Here is a 21,669-nt window from a genome sequence, read left to right on the forward strand (position 1 = left end):
GTGGCACTGCCACTAGTGTTTACTGAGGATATGAACAGTGCGTTGCTGATTAGGGCCAGTCATTCACAGTATAGACAGTACTTCAAAATGTATCTGGATGTGCACTTGAAGTGCCGTAACCCACAAGGTTACGGACCAAGAACGGGAAAGTGCAATCAGGCTGGATAGCTCTTTGTCGGCCAGCATGGACACGATGGGCCGAAATGGTCTCCTTCCGTGCTTTAAATTTCTATGATTCTAAGATTAGTTTAACAGTCTTCTTCGTGGGGATGTTAACAATACTGCTGGAAATGCGGTCATAAGGTGTGGGGTGAATCAAGTCTAATTTTACACATGTACACACACACTGAAGATAAAAACAATTTCTCTCTTCCGCTGGCCGTTCTAGCCATTATCTGTTTCATATCAGTAACAGTACTGGACAAGTTAAGTTTAGACAAGCTGCTAAATGGAATTTGGTCTTAAACAATCATCTTATCCTTGCAAAGCCAAAACAAAGGCAGTAATATTTCAAAGTTTTCCTTTGGTCTTTGGCCAGCTTGGATCTGAAGCACTTCTGCAAGTCTGAACTATTCTTAGTCATTGAATGTTTTGGTAGCTTTTCAGACATCTCAAATTAGAAACAAATGTGGTCTGAAAACAAATTCTTACAGTTCAGAACTCAAAAATGGCCATCCCTGCTCCTTCGTACAGAAGAGATATCGTGCAGAAGAACGCAGCACTAACAGAAACTCAGATCTAAAATTACTCGAACCATTACGCGCGCAATTATGCTCAGGAAGACAAACTGTAAATCTGTCCTTTGTTCCCCAATGCCAAGTTTCCATGTCGCGAAGCCAAGTGACAGCATTTAGGATCTAATCTTCCCTGCCAAATGCACTGAAAATCCATCCAAACCCAACTCTGTACGGTTACTGAAATTCTACAGTATGGTTTTGTAACTAGCTCAGTATAAAGTGTATACATTGCATGTTTTCAATGTATGGAGCAGTGCACAAGGCCATCACCGAAGTAGTGAGTCATGAAAATGGTGTGAAAAAGAAACCTTTACACCAACTATTAAAGTTTGCAGTCTTGCAAAACCAAAAACACCTAAAGCAGCAGAACGGCTGAAAATGATCGCCTGCCTCGGGTTGGACAACGTCTCTTTCAAATCAAGAGATCAAATCGAACAAACAGGGACAACGCCCCATGGTTACTGTTAAAGGATGTGACTCTAGCCTGGGCATCCAGTGCTTCAAAAGAAATGGCATTACTTTCCCTTGCATCACAAAGGTGGATTGTCACTAAATGCTCAGAAATAAAAGATTGATTTTAATGAACTGATGGTCCTTTTATCATGGCTACGCAGAGAGCACTTCAGACCAGCTTAATCTACGAATCATAGCTGTGTTAAAAATAGTTTTTCCCCTCCGACCTTCTTGCAGGTTCCTCTGTCACTAAACATTGTCCATGAGGGTCAAAGGTAGCTCACTAGCTTTCTTTATAGCCCTCCTTCTCACAGAGGAAACACACGGCCTTCAGTAAAAGCCAGACTGCGCTTGTGAACTTAGGAGGCTTCGCCACATGTGAAACCACGACTGTGAACACGTCAAATAAATAGCGTCAGCTGTGGCTCAGTGGGTAGCACCTGCACCTCTTGAATCAGAAGGTTTTGGGTTCAGTCCCACTCCAGGAACTTGAGCACAAAAATATAGACTGACACTCCAGTGCAGTGCTGAGGGAGCGCTGCACTGTCGGAGGTGCTGACTTTCGGATGAGACATTAAACCGAGGTCCCGTCTGCCCTTTCAGGTGGATGTAAAAGATCCCATGGCACTATTTCAAAGAAGAGCAGGGGAGTTCTGCCCAGTTTCCTGGCTAATATTTACCCCTCAATCAACATCACAAACAGATTGTGTGGTTATTATCACATTGTTGTTTGTGGGAGCTTGCTGTATGCAAATTACCTGCCGCATTTCCTACATTACAACAGTGACTACACTCCAAAAGTACTTCATTGGCTGTAAAGTGCTTTGAGATGTCCGGTGTTCGCAAAAGTGCTCTATAGCAAGGCAAGTCAGCCTTTCTTTAAATAACAAGCAGAGCAGGTGTTGGCAGTCTGATGGCTCAGTAGATACAGTGTTGTGTGGTTTGTGTCATGGGGACCAGAAAGGTTCAAATTCTTGTCAGAGTTAACTAATCTCAGTGCAATTAACAGTGTCCCCAAGCTAGGAAGGGGGAAGAATCAGCTGCCAGTGTTCCTTACTTACGGGCACTGCCTGTATCCTAACTCACACCACGTCTCATTCACCAATCCTCCCCGGTGCTCGCTGAACTACATTGGTTCCCAGTCCTTGTTTTTGAAATTGCCATCCTTGTTTTCTATCAATCGATGGCCTCGCCCCTCCTACTCTCTAAACCTCCTCCAGCCCTATAACTATCAGACATCTCTCCGCTCCTCCAACTCTGGCCTCTTCCCATCGCTCCACCATTGGCAGCTGTGCCTTCAGCTACCTAGGCCTTGCGCTCTGGAATTCCCTCTCCAAACATCTCTACCTCTCCTCTTTAAAATCTATCTCTGACCTGTCACCTGTCCTAATATATCTTTATGTGACTCGGTGTCAAATTTCTGTCTGATTACAGATCTGGGAAGCACCTTGGGACATTTTACTACGTTAAAGGCACTATATAAATGCAAATTGCTGCTGCTACTTGCTATTGAGCGATCTGTAACTAGTGGGGTGCCACAAGGATCACTGCTTGGGCCCCAGCTATTCACAATCTATATCAATGATTTGGATGAGGGGACCAAATGTAATGTTGGCCTTCATAGCGAGGGGATTTGAGTACAGGGGCAGGGAGGTGTTGCTACAGTTGTACAGGGCCTTGGTGAGGCCACACCTGGAGTATTGTGTACAGTTTTGGTCTCCTAACTTGAGGAAGGACATTCTTGCTATTGAGGGAGTGCAGCGACGGTTCACCAGACTGATTCCCGGGATGGCGGGACTGACATATCAAGAAAGGCTGGATCAACTGGGCTTGTATTCACTGGAGTTCAGAAGAATGAGAGGGGATCTCATAGAAACGTTTAAAATTCTGACGGGTTTAGACAGGTTAGATGCAGGAAGAATGTCCCAATGTTGGGGAAGTCCAGAACCAGGGGTCACAGTCTAAGGATAAGGGGTAAGCCATTTAGGACTGAGATGAGGAGAAACATCTTCACCCAGAGAGTGGTGAATCTGTGGAATTCTCTACCACAGAAAGTTGTTGAGGCCAATTCACTAAATATATTCAAAAAGGAGTAAGATGTAGTCCTTACTACTAGGGGGATCAAGGGGTATGGCGAGAAAGCAGGAATGGGGTACTGAAGTTGCATGTTCAGCCATGAACTCATTGAATGGCGGTGCAGGCTCGAAGGGCCGAATGGCGTACTCCTGCACCTATTTTCTATGTTTCTATGTAATATATCCAAATGTAATATATCCAAGCATGAACTACTCCCCAACTAGCAAACATTTCTTTATTCTAATTTTAAGAAGTGATCATAATTACACTGAATGTTGGTACATCCAGACATTCATTATGAAGGCATGGCTACCAATGGTGGAGCAACTGAAATCGGGGATGCACAAGAGGACAGATTTAGAGGAGCGCAGAGATCTCTAAAGGTTGTAGGGCTGGCCATGGAGGGATTTGAAAACAAGGATTCGAATTTTGAAATCGAGGCACTGCTTAACCGTGAACCGACGTAGGTCGGCGAGCACAGGGGTGATGGGTGAGCGAGAGTTGGTGCAAGTTAGGACATGGGCTGCCAAGTTTTGGATGACCTCAAGTTTATGTAGGGTGGACATGGAAGGCTGGCCAGGAGTGTGTTGGAATAGGCAAGTCTAGAGGTAACAATAGCATGGATGAGGGTTTCAGCAGCAGATGAGCTGAGGCAGGGGCGGAGACGGGCGATGTTATGGAGGTGGAAATGGGCTGTCTTAGTTATGCTGCGGATGTGTGGCTGGAAGCTCACTTCAGGGTCAAATATGACACCAAGTTTGAGAACAGTCTGGTTCAGCCTCAGACAGATGTTAGGGAAAGAGATGGAGTCAGTAACTAGGGGACGGAGTTTGTGGTGGGGACCAAAGACAGTGGCTTCGGTCTTCCAATATTTAGTTGGAGGATATTTCTGCTCATCCAGTACTGGATGTCAGACAAGCAGTCTGACAATTTAAATACAGTGGAGGGGTCGATAGAGGTGGTGGTGAGGTAGAGCTGGGTGTTGTCAGGTACATGTGGAGAGATTATGTAGAATAGGCCTATACTCTCGAGTTTAGAAGAATGAGAGGTGATCTCATTGAAACATACAAGATTCTGAAGGGGATTGACAGGGTAGATGCTGAGAAGTTGTTTCCCCTGGCTGGAGAGTCCAGAACCAGGGGGTACAGTCTCAGGATATTTAAGACAGAGATGAGGAATTTGTTCACTCAGAAGGTTGTGAATCTTTGGAATTCTCTGCCCCAGAGCGCTGTGGATGCTGAGTTTCTGAATATATTCAAGGCTGAGATCGATAGATTTTTGGAATTGAAAGGAATCAAGGGATATGGAGATCGATTGGGAAAGTGAAGTGGAGGTTGGTGATCAGCCATGATCTTATTGAATGGCGGAGCAGGCTTAATGGGCCGTAGGGCCTACTCCTGCTCCTATTTCTTATGTTATGTGGAAACGGACACGGTGTTTTTGAATAATGTCGCCGAGGGGCAGTATGTAGATGGGAGCAGGAAGAAGTGCCATTGCAGATGATTCTCCAGCTACGATTATAGATAAAAATGCAAGCAGGCGAGTGCAGTCGCACCAGTTGTACGACGGTGGAGAGGCATCGGAGGAGGATGGTGTGGTCAACCATGTCAAAGGCTGCAGTCGGGTCGAGAACTGTCACAGTCACATCGGACGTCATTTGTGACTTTGATAAGAGCTGTTTTAGTACTGTGTCGGGGCGGAAACCTAATTGGAGGGATTCAAATATGGAGTTCCGGGAAAGTTGGGCACGGCTTTGGGAGGACACAACACGTTTAACAACTTTGGAAAGGAAAGGGAGGTTATCTGCAAGGATGCAGGGGTCAAGGGATGTATTATTTGAGGAGAGGGTTGATGACAGCAGATTTGAAGGAGGGGCAGTACAGTATCTTTAAAAAAAAATTAATTCATGAGATGTGGGCGCCAGCATTTATTGCCCATCCCTAATTGCCAGCGATAAGGTGGTGGTGGGCCACCTTCTTGAACATCTGCAGTCCGTGTGGTGAAGGTGTTCCCACAGCGCTGTTGAGAGGGAATTCCAGGATTTTGACAATGGGCAGCGAAGGTTCACCAGACTGATTCTCGGGATGGCAGGACTGACAGGATCGACTGGGCCTGTATTCACTGGAGTTTAGAAGAATGAGAGGGGATCTCATAGAAACATATAAAATTCTGACGGAATTGGACAGGTTAGAGGCAGGAAGAATGCTCCTGATACTGGGGAAGTCTAGAACCAGGGGGTCACAGTCTAAGGATAAGGGGTAAGCCATTTAGGAGCGAGATGAGGAGAAACTTCTTCACCCAGAGTGGTGAACCTGTGGAATTCTCTACCACAGAAAGTTGAGGCCAGTTCATTGGATATATTCAAGAGGGTGTTAGATATGGCCCTTACGGCTAAAGGGATCAAGGGGTATGAAGAGAAAGCAGGAAAGGGGTACTGAGAGAATGATCAGCCATGATCTTATTGAATGGTGGTACAGGCTCGAAAGGCCTACTCCTGAACCTATTTTCTACGTTTCTATGATCCAGCGACAATGTAGCAACGGCCATATAGTTCCAAATCAGGATGGTGTGCGACTTAGGTGGTGATGTCCCCGAGCGCCTGCTGCCCTTATCCATCTCGGTGGTAGAGGTCCCGGGTTTGGGAGTTGCTGCAGTGCATCTTATAGATGGTACACACTGCAGCCACGGTGTGCCAGTGATGCAGGGAGTGAATATTGAAGGTAGTGGATAGAATGCGAATCAAGTGGGGTGCTTTATCCTGGATGGTGTCGAGCCACTTGAGCATTGTTGGAGCTGCATTCACCATCACACTCCTGACTTGCGCCTTGTAGATGATGGAAAGGTTTTGGGGAGTCAGGAGATGAGACACTCACCGCAGAATATCCAGCCTCTGACCCGCTCTTGTCGCCACAGTAGTTATGCGGCTGGTCCAGTTAAGTTTCTGGTCAATGGTGACCCTCCAGGATGTTGATGGTGGGGGATTCAGCGATGGTAATGCCGTTGAATGTCAATGGGGCGGTGGTTAGACTCTTGCTTGTTGGAGATAGTCATTGACTGGCACTTGTGTGGTGCGAGTGTTACTTGCTACTTATCAGCCCAAGCCTGAATGTCATCCTGGTCTTGCTGCATCCGGGCATGAAATGCTTCATTACCTGAGGAGTTGTGAATGGAACTGATCATCAGCAAACATCCCCACTTCTGACCTTATGATGGAGGGAAGGTCATTGATGAAGCAGCTGAAGATGGTAGGACACTGCCCTGAGGAACTCCTGCAGCAATGTCCTGGGAGTGTGAAGATTGACCAACAACCACAACCATTTTCCTGTGTGCTAGGTATGACTCCAGCCAGTGGAGAGTTTCCTCTCTGGTTCCCAGAGACCTCAGTTTTACTAGGGCTCTTTGATGTCACACTTGGTCAAATGCAGCCTTGATGTGAAGGGCAGTCACTCTCACCTCCCCTCTTGAATTCAGCTCTTTTGTCCATATTTGGACCAAGGCTGTAATGAGGTCTGGAGCAGAGTGGTTCTGGCGGAACCCAAACTGAGCATCAGTGAGCAGGTTATTGGTGAGTAAGTGCTGCTTGATAGCACTGTCGACGACACCTTCCATCACTTTGCTGATGATTGAGAGTAGACTGATGGGGCGGTAATTCGCCAGATTGGATTTGTCCTGCTTTTTGTGGACAAGACATACCTGGACAGTTTTCCACATTGTCGGGTAAATGCCAGTATTGTAGCTGTACTGGAACAGCTTGGCTAGAGGCGCGGCTAGTTCTGGAGCACAAGTCTTTAGCACGACAGCCGGGATGTTGTCGGGGTCCATAGCCTTTGCTGTATCCAGTGCGCTCAGCCGTTTCTTGCTATCACGTGGAGTGAATCGAATGGGCTGAAGACTGGCTTCTGTGATGGTGGGGACCTCAAGAGGCAGCCGATATGGATCATCCACTCGGCACTTCTGGCTGAAAATGGTTGCAAACGCTACAGCCTTGTCTTTTGCACTTGCCTACTGGATTTCGCCATCATTGAGGATGGGAATGTTCATGGAGCCTCCAACTCTCATTAGTTGTTTAATTGTCCACCACTATTCACGACTGGATGTAGCAGGACTGCAGAGCTTTGATCTGATCCATTGATTGTAGGATCGCTTAGCCCTGTCTATAACATGCTGCATGTAATCCTGTGTTGCAGCTTCCCCAGGTTGGCACCTAATTTTTAGGTATGCCTGGTGCTGCTCGTAGCATGCTCTTCTGCACTCCTCATTGAACCAGGGTTGGTCCCCTGGCTTGATGGTAATGGTACAGTGAGGGATATTGCCAGGCCATCAGGTTACAGATTGTGGTGGAATATAAATCTGCAGCTGCTGATGACCCACAGTGCCTCATGGATGCCTAGTTTTGAGCTGCTAGATCTGTTCTGAAACTATCTCGTTTAGCACGGTGGTAGTGCCACACAACATGATGGAGGGTCCTCAGTGTGAAGACAGGACTTTATCTCCACAATGACTGGACGGTGGTCACTGCAACCAATGCTGTTATGGACAGATGCATCTGCGACAGGTAGATTAGTGAGGGGGAGGTCAAGTAGGTTTTTCCCTCGTGTTTGTTCTCTCACCACCCATTGTAGGGCCCAGTCTGGCAGCTAGAAGAACATAAGAAATAGGGGCAGGAGTCGGCCATTTGGCCCCTCGAGCCTGTTCCGCCATTTAATAAGATCATGGCTGATCTGATCATGTGCTCAAATCCACTTCCCCGCCCGTTCCCCATAACCCTTCACTCCCTTATCGCTCAAATATCTGTCTATCTCCACCTTAAATATATTCAATGACCCAGGCCTCCACAGCTCTCTGGGGCAGAGAATGCCACAGATTTATGACTCAGAAGAAATTTATCTTCTTCTCACAGTTCTAAACGGGCGGCCCCTTATTCTTAAACTATGCCGCCTAGTTCTGGAGTCTCCGTGGAAACATCCTCTCCACATCTACCTTGTTGAGCCCCCTCAGTATCTTATATGTTTCAAAAAGATCACCTCTCATTCTTCTAAAGTCCAATGAGTATAGGCCCAATCTGCTCATCCTTCCTTCATAAGTCAACCCCCTCATCTCCAGAATCAACCTAGTGAACCTTCAGGACTCAACTAGCTCGGTCAGTGGTGCTACCGAGCCACTCGTGATGACGGACGTTGAAGTCCCCCACCAAAGTACATTTTGTGCCCTTGTTACTCTGTGCTTCTTCCAAGTGGTGCTCAACATGGAGCAGTACTGATTCATTAGCTGAGGGAGGGCGGTAGGTGGTAATTAGCAGGAGGTTTCCTTGCCCATGTTTGATCTGAAGCCATGAGGGTCCGGAGTCAATGTTGAGGACTCCCTGGGCCACTCCCTCCTGACTGTATACCACTGTGCCACCACCCCTGGTGGGTCTGCCCTGCCGGTGGGACAGGACATACCCTGGGATGGTGATGGAGGAGGCTGGGACATTGGCTGAAAGGTATAATTCTGTGAGTATGACTATGTCAGGCTGTTTGCTTGACTAGTCCGTGGGACAGCTCTCCCAATTTTGGCATAATGTTGGTGAGGAGGACTTTGCCGGGTCGGCTGCGCATGTCGTTGTGTCCGAAGCCGGTGTCGATACCGGGTGGTCCGTCGAGTTTTATTCTTCTTATTGTTTTCCGTAGCTTTTTTTTTTTAAAAACAACTGAGTGTCTTGCTAGACCATTTCAGAGGGCAGTGGGTCTGAAGTCACATATAGGCCAGTCCGGGTAAAGATAGCAGATTTCCTTCCCTAAAGGGCACCAGATGGGTTTTTACAACAATCTGAGAGTTTCATGGTTACCATTACAAATAGTAGTTTTTTTAATTCCAGATTTATTTAATTAACAAATTAAATTTTTTAGTTGTCGTGATGGGATTTGAATCATTAGTCCAGGCCTCTGAGGAGAGAGAACCGTTATCAATATCAGCTAACATGGGAGCCAGGACAGGAAGTTGGGTGGTCAGCAGTTTAGTGGGAATAGTGTTCGGGAGCAGGAGGTGGGTCTCATGAACAAGGTGAGCTCGGAGAGGGCACGAGGGGAGATAGGCGAGAAACGAGACAGATTGTGAGCTAGGGGAAGGGAGGGAAACGGCAGAGGCAGCTGAACGGATGGTCTCAATCTTAGTAACAAAGAAGTCCATCAGCTCCTCCCCGTTGTTGGAGGACCCCTCCGAGACCCGATTTCAAATCTCCAGTTTTCCTTCATCCCATGGCCCCAACAGTTCGTGAATGGAATCTGGACAGTGTCAACTCAATTCTTAGTGGGCCCAAGACGACAATGAAACCATTAAATGGATTCACATCTGGAACAGATCGCACAGTGGAGGTTTTGAGCAGACCCAAGTGAAAGTGCTATTTTTCAATTTGATACAATATTCACTCCTAATACAAGGCCTTTCAACCTTAATTCCAGAAAAACAGATAAAAGCTAAGCTGAAGATGCAGATATGAATTTAGCTGTAATTAAATTTCACATATTGCGTTTGTCTGAAACACAGAAATGCTGTAGTTTCAGCCGGTCAAAATGAATAAATGTCTCTCAGCCAATCACATTTCAAAGCTGAATTGACCCTTAACAAAAATACCAAAGTGGGGAACTCATGTCTGCAAAAATCCCAGGAGACTGTAAAGAAGAAAATCAGCTCTAACATGGTCCAATGGACATTCCTGTGGTTCAGATCCAGTAACAGCTACATGGTTTAGTGGATGTGACAAAATGCGAAGCAGCTAGTGGGAATGGGTAAAGAGGCTGGAAGAGCTGCTCTGATTATTTGACCAAACACTGGCGTTAAACTACAGGAGAGGAAGGCTGCATAACTCATTTTCTCTTTACCCCACAGGAGGCTATGCCGCATCCCCCTCACCATCTAAACCACTCTTGAATGATTCGAGTTTTGCCTCCACTATTTTGCTGGAAAACCATTCCAAGTATTTAAGGGCCCAATTTTGGCCATGACTTGCATCAATTTTTTTTGGAGTAAGTTGTTTTTTCTGGTACAAGTTTAAAAAATGCCATTTTCTCCTAAAGATTTGCTCCAGAATAAGTCAATTAGGTACGATTTTTTTTAGTTCCTTTTTTTTTAAAAAAAGGGGGCGTTCCCAGACACTTGCGCCAGTTTTGGCCATTTATGCCACTTTGTCCAGCTAAAACTTACTCCAAATCGACTTGGGTCAGCGTATGTGGCCAGCTCTGAAAAACCTTGCGGGCAGTTAAGAAATTGGCGCAGGTTAGTACATTTAAAGCACCAAGACTTACATAGCACTAAACAAACCACAAAAAGTAATAAGCAATCAATCAATAACAAATAAAATATAGAAGTCCTACCTTTATGCCAGAATCAAGTTTTTTTTTTTAAAGTTACCCGCTTCCCCGCCCCCCCCAATCAAAACACCCTTTCTTTCTCTCTCCCTCCCTCCCTCCCTCTCCCCCTGCAACCTCCCCCCCGCCACCGCCCCAAAACTCTTACCTCATCAATGAATAAAAAATAAAACTGAAGTCTTACCTCGGCCCGGGAAGTCAGTGGGCAGCCGGCCGGTGCAGGAGGCCACTCGGCAGAGGATAGGGTGCGGTGAGATCGGGGTGTCCCTTCGGCCGGGGATAGGGGCTGCGAGCATCGGGTCCTGCTCACAGCCCGCAGGACATGCTGGGAGGGCAGGTGCATGCGTGCAGGTGCCAGCACTGTTTTCGGCGCTGGCCTGTTGCTGCGCCCCCCACTTCACAAGGCACGTCACACAGGGACTCCGGGGACTCGGAAGGGCGGCCAGGATGGGGCGACCTTTTTCCGGCGCAGTTTCCAGCGCGCAAAGGCAGCGCACTTAAAGGGGTTGGGCAAAATTGAGCCCATTGTTCCAGATTTCAGCATCCGCAGCATTTTGCTTTTGCCAAGTATTAATCTCTCTGTATAAAAAGTTTCCCCTCAGTAGGCCTGAACGAGCCTTCGACCAGTTATGGTTTAACTGAAGATAAAAGGCTTGTGTTTTCTAGCTCACCCTCATAACCCACTGAGCAGGCTTTAAGAACGCATGCCTTTATCACAACTTAATACCCAGTCAACTTGTAGCTTAAAACTTCTGTATTTTATTTTAATTTCCTTTCCTTCCCCTCTAAAATGAAAAGCACACACTAAGTCCTGCTGGAGACTGTCTCAATGAGTCTCTGCCTGAGTCACAAAAGCTGCTCAATGATCAGAGGCAAAAGCCACTCCGTAATAAGTCACTAAGTGGCACTGATTACAGAAGGACATGTCAATATTTCCCTTCTCCCTCCCCAGAGACTATTGTCCCAATCCGCTGTAGTGGTGTTTGCAATACTAACGACTATAAACCTTTTCCCCTCTGCATTATCACAAAGATTATTGGTTTTACAAGCAGTTTTACTACCCTACAATAAAAATAGCTGCTCTTTGCTGTTATCATATGCAAACAGAAGGCCCATTACAGAAAAGCTTTCAAAGTTAACATAAGGTATTTCATTCTGCATTGTACCCCAGCCCAATGCAGTCAGAATTTCATTGAGTTATAGAAAGCAGCAACTCTACATTAAACCCAACAGAGTTAGTTGGTGTAGAAATTGCACAAGATGGCAGGAATGCAGATTTTGGATTGCTGCTAGGTTTTTATACCAGTCAGACATGTTCGCTAAATGCCAGGGTACGTGTAGCATTTTTACTGGAAACACAGACTGGGATGTGACTTATCCACTGATGTTAAAAAAAATCCACGCACAGGCATCTGTGAACTCATCCTTTTTTGGCGTGGAAGCAAGTCATCCTCGCTTCGAGGGACTGCCTATGATGATGAATGCCATAGTTACTTTCAGATTGAAAGGATTTAAAATACATGCAAAGTTGTGATCTTTGGGTAACATGGTTTGAATTCAACCCAAAAGCCTCAATAATCTCCTCGTAAAAAAGTAAAGTTTGGGCACTTTCTATAAAAATGTACGGGTTAGCAGATGCAAGATTTAACTAATTTTCGATACAAACATTATTAGGTCACACTGTGAACTATGTAACGGTGGTGCTTGTGTAATGGGAGCTGAGACTGCGGCATGCAGAAGGAGCTAGCATTGTATGACACATGCTATATACATGTAACCAGAGTGCGCAATGATATTACTGCAAACCAAGTAGCAGACGTTTCATTTATGATCCCAACTACAGTACGCAGACAATTCATTTAAAGAGAAACTTGTGGACGGCTCCAAGGGCCACAGATTTACTTAGTAACTTGTTCAATCTATACCTTTCTGACGATCACTATCCTACACATCCTCCCGTCCCGCCATTAGATTCGCCACTAAATAAAACTTTATCCTCTGGATATATTAAAATTGTTTAAAAAATTGTAAATACAAAAAGATTCCTCAATTATTTTTTCCAATATTTTAACTTGGCTAGACGAAAAAAACAATTGAAGATTTTTTAAAAATTCAAGACAGTGCCAAGGTTGGTTGGAAAGTGCCGAGGGGACTCGTCGGGACAGAGCAAGGGGGCCTCACTGGGACAGGGAGCTCGTCGGGACGGGGGGTGGGGTGGGGAGAACGGGGAGCTCGTCGGGACAGGGGAAGGGGGCCTCACCGGACGGGGAGCTCGTCGGGACAGGGTTTTTTTTTTTCGCTGGCACGGGGGGGGGGGGGGGGGGGGGTGGGGGGGGGCTTCGTCGGACGAGCTTGCTCCGCATTTAATAAGATCATGGTTGATCTGATCATGGACTCCGCTCCATTTCCCTGCCCGCTCCTCATAACCCTTACTCTCATCGCTCAAAAATCTGTCTATCTCCGCCTTAAATATATTCAATGTCCCAGCCTCCACAGCTCTCTGAGGCAGAGAATTCCACAGATTTACAAACCTAAGAAGAAATTCCTCCATCTCAGTGTAAATGGGTGGCCCCTTATTCTGAGACTATGTCCCCTAGTTTTAGTTTCCTCTATGAGTGGAAATATCCTCCCTGCATCCACCTTGTTGAGCCCCTTCATTATCGTTTATGGTCCGATAGGATCACCCATCATTCTTCTGAACTCCAATGAGTAGAGGCCCAACCTACTCAACCTATCTTCATAAGTCAACCCCCTCATCTCCGGAATCAACCTCGTGAATCTTCTCTGAACAGCCTCCAAATTAAATCGGAGACCAAAACTGTATGCAATATTCTAGATGTGGCCTCGCCAATACCCTGTACATGCATTTTTTCAGCATAAAACTCAACTGTAATCATTTTAAAATCAGTTCCCAAATTTAATTGAGCATACACATGTTCCAACGTGGTAACAAATTATTTGGACACACAGCATCCTCTTCGCTTACCACCATTGTAATCAGCAGTTTTACAACAGTCAGTGGCCAGATACTGAGTATTGATAAAATGATGAATTACCTAGCCAACTATGGGGAGGGCCCAAAGCCTGCAGATTGCAGTTCTGAAAGATAACGGGTCCCACTTTCTTTTCATCAGTACTCAATGAGGGGAGAAAGTCATTTTATGGAAAGGGATGGTGCCAGATAGACTTGACTGTTCCAACACTCCTGGCTGGCCTCCCACGTCTACTCTCCATAAACTTGGTCATCCAAAACTCGGCAGCCCGAGTCCTAACTTGCACTAAGTCCCATTCACCCATCACCACCTGTGCTCGCTGACCTACATTGGCTCCCGGTTAAGCAAAGCGACGATTTTAACATTCTCATCCTTGTTTTGAAATCCCTCCATGGCCTCGTCCCTTCCTATCTCTGTAATCTCCTCCAGCTCCACAAGCATCCGAGATTTCTGCGCTCCTTCAAATCTGGCTTCTTGAGAATCCCCAATCTTAATCACTCTACCATCAGTGGCTGTGCCTTCAGCTGCCAAGGCCCTAAGCTCTGGAAAACCGTTCCTAAACCTCTCTACCTTCCTATAAGATGCTCTTTGACCAAGCTTTTGATCACCTGCTCTAATATCTCATGTGGCTCGGTGTCAAATGTTGTTTAATAACGTTCATGTGAAGCGCCTTGGTACGTTTTACTACGTTAAAGGCGCTACATAAAGTTGTTGTTGTTGCAATCTGTAAACCTTTCAGAGACCAGAAGGGCTCGCCTGATTGGTGGGCTAGGACCAGATTGCAGTTAAGTTTCTGAGTGACCAAAGATCCATTTGTACAGAAACTGGAGAAGGGAAACTAGACAGGGGTAGAAACTGGCTTTTGGACTGACATTCACCTCCTGTAGGCAGAACTGTACTGTAATAGAAGCCCATGTCAGCAGTCCTAATGAGACATCCCTGCAGGAAGAGGCCAAGAAAGGGAAGAAGAGAAAGGAGCATTTTTTTTAACCAAGAAAAGGTCAATTGTGGTCTCTCAGCTAGTCTGATTTCCCGCACTGCATACAAAAACATCTACTGCAGAACTAATATTTTGTTTCTGTAAAGTACTGGGATTCTTTTTAAAGGATTTTTGGAAAAAAAAAGAGTACAAATGGAAACTTATCTGTAGGAACCAAAAAAACGGATGTAATATTAATAGACTGGTATAGAAAGTTCCTGTTCAATTACACATAACTAGATTTAATCACACATACCCAGATTTATCAACCACACCACCAGGAACCATTTGTAGGCCCATTATCGTGCAGTATAGGAAACATGGAAATGCTGAAACATGCAGTAACAGGCCCAGGAAACAGAATCTATCTTTGCAAAAATATTGGCACAATTTACCCATCACTTCCTCTTTACGTTCTTCCTTTATTTGAATATCTTTGTGTTTAAATATTGCACTGGCACAAACAGCTCACCAGACTCAGTTCTGGCAGTAGCAACTATACTTCCTTCCACTCCGACCGCCCAGGCAGCTCAGCATGTGTGCGTACAGCTCTTTTGCCCTGCAATTTTGCGATGTAAAAAAAAAAACTTGAGATTTTATCCTCTTTGTAACCGGCTCAAAACACCAGCAATTAATGGAGTACGCTGTACCATGGAGACTTTGAACCCATGATTCCCTCTACAATTTATAATGGGTTACTCAGGCAAAGTTTAAAGCTCTGTGGGAATTTTAGATAAAGTAGTTACTTTACTTCAAGCTGTACCAATGAGAACACAGATACACTGAGATGGTAACATAAAGAGCCCTCCCCTCCAATCACCGTACACTACCGTGCATTTTCAGTTGCCCAGCAACTGTCCTGTGTAACCGAGTTAAGAGCCAAGTCAGGCTTTTCTTTGACTGTACAGGTGCAACATCCCGAATCCGGAACTATGAAAACCAGAACTGTCCAAAAACTGGACATTTTGTGTATAGCAGATGGAGTTGTCTGGAATCTGGAATTATTGTCCAAAAACCGAACATTTTTGAGGCAAAACCCGAAATCCGGCATGGATTCGGTCGAGGATTTCAGATTTCAGACAAGAAAATCAAGTCTGAAATCGGGAATCCTCGACTGAACCCGTGTCGGATTTCAGGTTTTGTCGGGTTTCGGACCTCGCCGCTCAAAACCCGGCATGGAATAGGTCGAGGATTACGGATTTCAGACTATTGATTTTCTTGACTGAAATCCGGAAAAACCCAAAAACTGGAACGGACTTCATCCTGAGGATTCCGGATGTTGCACCTATTGTGTTCCTAACACAGATGAGACTGCACACAGGGAGGTTAAAGTAACAGTGACCTCAGTCTTTATTAAGATACTCGAGTGAGTAACAAGCCTTAGGGGCCGGCTTATATACAGTGCTCCCAAGGGTTGCTGGGATCCCTTGGGACTTCAGGGGATGGGCTCCCTGGTGGCGGAACATGGGAGTGCATGCTTTACAGATATACAACAGTACCTGTATACGTCGCTCTATAACTATATCTGCCAGAACGTAGCAGCGAAAAATGGACAGATGGCTAAAGATAGATAGTGTTAAGAAGCACACACAAATTATCAGTGATGAGAAGCAAAGTAATCAATTTTGTCTTGCCAATACCAGTGCACTTGCTGAAATCGCTGGTGAGACAACAACTACTGACTCAACCTACAAATCTCAGCCTGTGACAAAACGTTGACACCAGGCACAAAGCAGGATCTATATCAAAGATGCAAATATTAAACTGTATGCTGGTCAGGGTACGCGAGCAGCTGGTGCACCTGGTATGCAAAAAGTGAAGTTTGGGAAGCTCTGCTCAACAGGAAGCTTGCAATCTTGGTGTAGCTGAGGTGCTGGAGGAGTGTGGTATCCCACAGGGAAGGTTGTTAGCAACCACTTAGAGTGGAAACCTCACGGCAAGTTAGCTGCCAAGTTACAGTGCCGCAGGGCAAAAGGAATTTGTTTTAAAAAAAAAAGACCTTTATGACATCTGAAAATTTCTATTGAAAGCTTTGGGAATCATCATTAACCTGCAGTACACTGTATGGATTGTTTCCTTGAACTCAAATCTGATTTGTTCAGAATTAAATAAAAATAAAAAAGTTAAGTTGGTAAAATTGGCCCCTAACTTGCCTGTCCATATTTTTGCAAAATATGTCAGTTAAATCTGATGTTATGATGAAAATCTGCAGCTGCTCCGGGTTCTCTCCTTCCTAAAATACTATTACTTGGAAAAAAACATGTATATTTCTTCCTGGCTTTTCGTTTACTGTGCAACTGAACCTTTCAGAGTTTCCCTGAGTCTGAGTAAAACCAGGGGCAGCAACAGTGACCTTGGGTTTCTAGAGCCATGAATCTACGAACAATGACGGACAGGTAAAGACCCTCTGTCAATTGTGATAGTGTAGGATCTCCTGGGAGAGGTGAAAAACCAGATTAAAAAACCAAGGCCAATTTGGGGGGGAAATATCTGGGAAATTCCTCTCCGCCGATCAAAACTAGTCCAGGAGACCATTCGGACACTGAATTTCCTTCAGTACCGTTCAGTGATCTCCGTCCCAGCCAGAAACAGCTTGAAGGAATTTAGCAAATCAGCATCCATCGCATGTGAGGGCCGCCTGTTTCAGAGGTTGACCTCAGTGCCTTGGGTTGAGGGAGGAGTTGGGGGGAAGGAGAGGGGGGGTGGTGGAAAAAGAAAAGAGCAGCCAGCTGTTGCTGACCTCCATCCAGAAGCCCCTACTAGAAGTGCATTGTATCTAGCGAGATCATTGGGTTTAGCTGCATTTGCCTTGCCTCCTGCTTAAATAGCCGGTCAAAACTCATTCAAACATGAATACTGGTGTACGGTAATAGAATGGTCAAGGGACCATATTTTTACAAATCAACAGATTGCCTCTTACAGAAGGTCGGTACTGCAGGGAATTCAGGGCCAGAGTGATCTCCTGGACTAGTTTGGATCGCCTAGAGGGGGCGCAGAGGAATTTCCCAGATTTTTTCCCCCAAATTGGCCTGGGTTTATAAAAAATCTTTCCCCCCCCTCTCGCAGGGGATCACACTGTTTTCAGTGGGCCGGAGTGTATAGTTTGTGATATCACAATTGTGCGGGGCTGGCTCGCTGGACCAGAGGGTCTGTACCTGGCCGTCACTGATCATATGCAACGTTATTTTTTTAAAATCCTGGATCTTTGAACAAAACAATCCATATTGAACACGAGTTACTCACTTTTTATAATTAAACAGCAAACTGTGTTTGGTCTAATTTTTTCAGAACTTACCTACATCTTTAGCAACTAGACCCGTAGTTGAATCGGGGAGTGTGGATGTTACTCGATTGTCCCTGGTCCCAGCAGTGCAGTTGTTACTGAACTCCCACCTCTTCTGCTGCAACTGTTGCAGCCAGTATCTCATCGCCTGGGCATTGGGAGCCTGTCACAATGCAAAAAGAGAGTCAATCTTTCTCCTCGCACAAAACTCTTTTATTGAAACAGTTATAACATATTTGTGCACTAAAGACCATCCCACAAGCTGAAGCCACTCTAGAGACCCAGATAAAGCGAGCACTCGGCCAGGCACAACCAGCTGCTCTCATGCACCGAGTGACTGGTTTCAGATCAATGTTCCCAAAGGCTCAGCAGCAGGCCGACTGCCTGACCATGGGTGATTTGTGGCCCAAGAGATCGATAAGGACAGGGGGGGAAAAAGCATCAAGAGACTCAAAACCTAGTCTTCTGGACTTTCCAACGCAGTATATAGCATTCAAAGTCAATTCCCAATCCGAGTATTTTTCAGTACTGTCTTTAAATCAGTGATAGCTTCCATAATTGGTCATCTTTACCTCAGATAAAAATAAATATCTGATGTTTTAGAATGTACCAGTTTTCTTGAAAAATGACAATTCTTCCCAAACCCATGACCTCTACCTAGAAGAACAAGGGCGGATTCACATGGGAACACCATCACCTGCAAGTTCCCCTCCAAGTCACGCACTAACCTGACTTAGAAATACAGGCTGAACTTCCCTTATCCAGAACTCCCTTATCCGGAACCACCCCTCGTCCAGAACCATTCCCGGTCGCCGGGTGGCGCATGCGCAGAACTCTTACATGGGCAAATTGGAGTCCTTCCTCGCTGCCGACTCCCAAAAACGCTGGCCTGACCCCGCGGTCCACTGACCCTCTCCGCCCATCTCCCCACCACCACCCCCATGATTTCTCTGCCGCACTCCCAGCACCAAGCCAGCCCGCCCCGATATCCCCTTGCTCAATGCCTGTACCATCCAATTTAACGTGACCACCCCTCGTCTGGAAAAATCCCTTATCCAGAACAGGCCAAGTCCCGAGAGTTCTGGATAAGGGAGGTTCAACCTGAATACTGCCGTTCCTTCATCGTCGCTGGGTCAAAATCCTGGAACTCCCTCCCAAACAGCAGTGGGAGCACTTTCACCAGTGCTGTTCGGCTGAAGCAGTTCAAGGCAGCGGCTCACCACCATCTACTCAAGGGCAATTAAGGATGGGCAATAAATGCTGGTCCTGCCAGGGACACCCACATCCCATGAACTAATTAAAAATGATAAAATGCCAGCTGTGGCTCAGTGGATAGCACTCGCGCCTCTGAGTCAGAAGGTTGTGGGTTCAAGTCCCACTCCAGGGACTTGAGCACAAAAATCCAGGCTGACACTCCAATGCAGTGCTGAGGGAGTGCTGCACTATCGGAGGTGCCACTTTCAGATGAAACGTTAAACCGAGGCCCCGGCTGCTCTCTCAGGTGGATGCAAAAGATCCCATGGCACTATTTTGAAGAAGAGCAGGTGAGTTAACCCTGGTATCCTGGGCCAATATTTATCCTTCGTGAAGAAAGTAGGCAGTTTATTCTTAATGGAAAGATTTTCAGAGGTTGCATTCCCTAAAATTTCTTCTACAAGACCTTGGGAAGCTCTATTTTCAGCAATGAAGATAATACTTCCCCTCCCTCCCAGATACAGTCAGGGATAGGAACATAAATAAAAACAGAAAATGCTGGAAATACTCAACAGGTCAAGCAGCATCTGTGGAGAGAGGAACAGAATTAATGTTTCAGGTCAAAGACCTTTCCAGCATGCGCAGTATTTTGCTTGTGTATCAAACATTTCATTCGGTTCATCAATGTTCGTTCCTCTAGTACACTCTCTCTCCAAGCCCATTTTGAACATCCCTAACTTGCAGATTATCACAAACATCCCAAAGCGCTTTACAGATAATGAAGTATTTTTGAAGTGTAGTCACTGTTGTAATGTAGGAAACACGGCAGCCAATTTGCACACAGTGAGCTCCCACAAGCAGTAATGTGACGATGACCAAATAATCTTGTTTTTGCGATTTTGATTGAGGGATTAATATTGGGCAGGACACTGGGGATAACTCCCCTGCTCTTCTTCGAATATTGCCATGGGATCTTCTACGTCCACCTGAGGGGGCAGACGAGGACTCGGTTTAATGTCTCATCCAAAAGATGGCACCTCCGACAGTGCAGCGCTCCCTCAGCACTGCACTGGGAGTGTCAGCCTAGATTTTTGTGCTCAAGTTACAAAAAAATGTGACACCTCTCTGTGATCGCTATGCTTTCAAACTCCGGTTCTTCCTGACCAGTTTTGTTGGTGCTGTCAGCAACTGGACAATATAATGAAACGATGATTGTCCTGTTGGTTAAAATATGGTGGATTGGTAACTGCTGGTATAAGGGCTGCAGTAATAAATTTAAGGGTCCATTTTTTAAATCGGAGAGATGAGTAGTTAGACTGCCATTGCTGTAGCTAATACATGTACCAGGGATGTATGAGTGATGGCTTGTTTTTTCTGCAGTATTGCATTATTACAGTTGCCACTGGATAAAGGCCTAGCTCTGTCAAGCCCGTGTGGTGGCTGGTGTGCAACGGTCACCACATGTTAAAAAAATCCACGCACAGGCATCTTCCACCCCTTCAATTGGAGTTCAGGACTGGAACATCGGGGCCATCATTGAAACATCTGTGAACTCATGGGGAAGCAAGTCATCCTCGTTCAAGGGCCCGCCTATGATTTATCCCTCAATCAACATCACAAAAACAGATTATCTGGTCATCATCACACGGCTGCTTGTGGGAGCTTGCTGTGCACAAATTGGTCGTTGCGTTTTCTACATTACAACAATGACTACAGTTCATAAAATAATTAATTGGCTGAAAAGTGCTTTGGGAAGTCAGGTGGTCATGAAAGGCGCTATATAAATACAAGCCTTTTTTAAAAATAAATGTTGAGGTACAGATCAGCCATGATTTACATTGAACTGCGACAGAGGTGCCCTGGTCAGTGAGAGCTGCACCCCTGAACGTGCTGCACACAGCCCTGGTCAGTGAGGGCTGCACCCCTGAACGTGCTGCACACAGCCCTGGTCAGTGAGGGCTGCACCCCTGAACGTGCTGCACACAGCCCTGGTCAGTGAGGGCTGCACCCCTGAACCCGGTGCACACAGCCCTGGTCAGTGAGGGCTGCACCCCTGAACCCGGTGCACACAGCCCTGGTCAGTGAGGGCTGCACCCCTGAACCCGGTGCACACAGCCCTGGTCAGTGAGAGCTGCACCCCTGAACGTGCTGCACACAGCCCTGGTCAGTGAGGGCTGCACCCCTGAACGTGCTGCACACAGCCCTGGTCAGTGAGGGCTGCACCCCTGAACGTGCTGCACACAGCCCTGGTCAGTGAGAGCTGCACCCCTGAACGTGCTGCACACAGCCCTGGTCAGGGAGGGCTGCACCGCTGAACGTGCTGTGCACAGCCCTGGTCAGGGAGGGCTGCACCCCTGAATGTGCTGCACACAGCCCTGGTCAGTGAGAGCTGCACCCCTGAATGTGCTGCACAGCGCCCTGGTCAGTGAGGGCTGCACCCCTGAACGTGCTGCACCCAGCCCTGGTCAGTGAGGGCTGCACCGCTGAACGTGCTGCACACAGCCCTGGTCAGTGAGGGTGCAGCCTTGAATCTGGGTCGACACCCAGCGGGATACTCGCATCCGGTGGGTGTGGGTGGCCAGCCCCTCTCCGAATCAATCGTGGAAGC

At 46.4% G+C, this 21,669-nt stretch overlaps 1 protein-coding gene across 3 annotated transcripts in view; it reads right to left on the bottom strand.

Annotated features, from left to right (window-relative positions):
* Positions 1 to 18,026, bottom strand: part of tbc1d2b (TBC1 domain family, member 2B) — a 112,979-nt gene extending 94,953 nt beyond the window's left edge. For 2 of the 3 annotated variants that reach the window (XM_070865239.1, XM_070865237.1), the window contains exon 1: positions 17,880 to 18,026. In XM_070865239.1, coding sequence (XP_070721340.1) covers positions 17,880 to 18,012 — 133 coding nt within the window. In that variant the 5' untranslated portion in view covers positions 18,013 to 18,026. Of the gene's footprint in view, positions 1 to 14,979; positions 15,001 to 17,879 lie in introns of those variants that run through there. The other variant, XM_070865238.1, reaches the window with a different exon arrangement.
* Positions 18,027 to 21,669: the final 3,643 nt, after the last annotated feature.

The sequence above is a fragment of the Pristiophorus japonicus genome, chromosome 21 (genome assembly GCF_044704955.1).
Source record: "Pristiophorus japonicus isolate sPriJap1 chromosome 21, sPriJap1.hap1, whole genome shotgun sequence".
Classification (NCBI taxonomy): Eukaryota; Metazoa; Chordata; class Chondrichthyes; family Pristiophoridae; genus Pristiophorus; species Pristiophorus japonicus.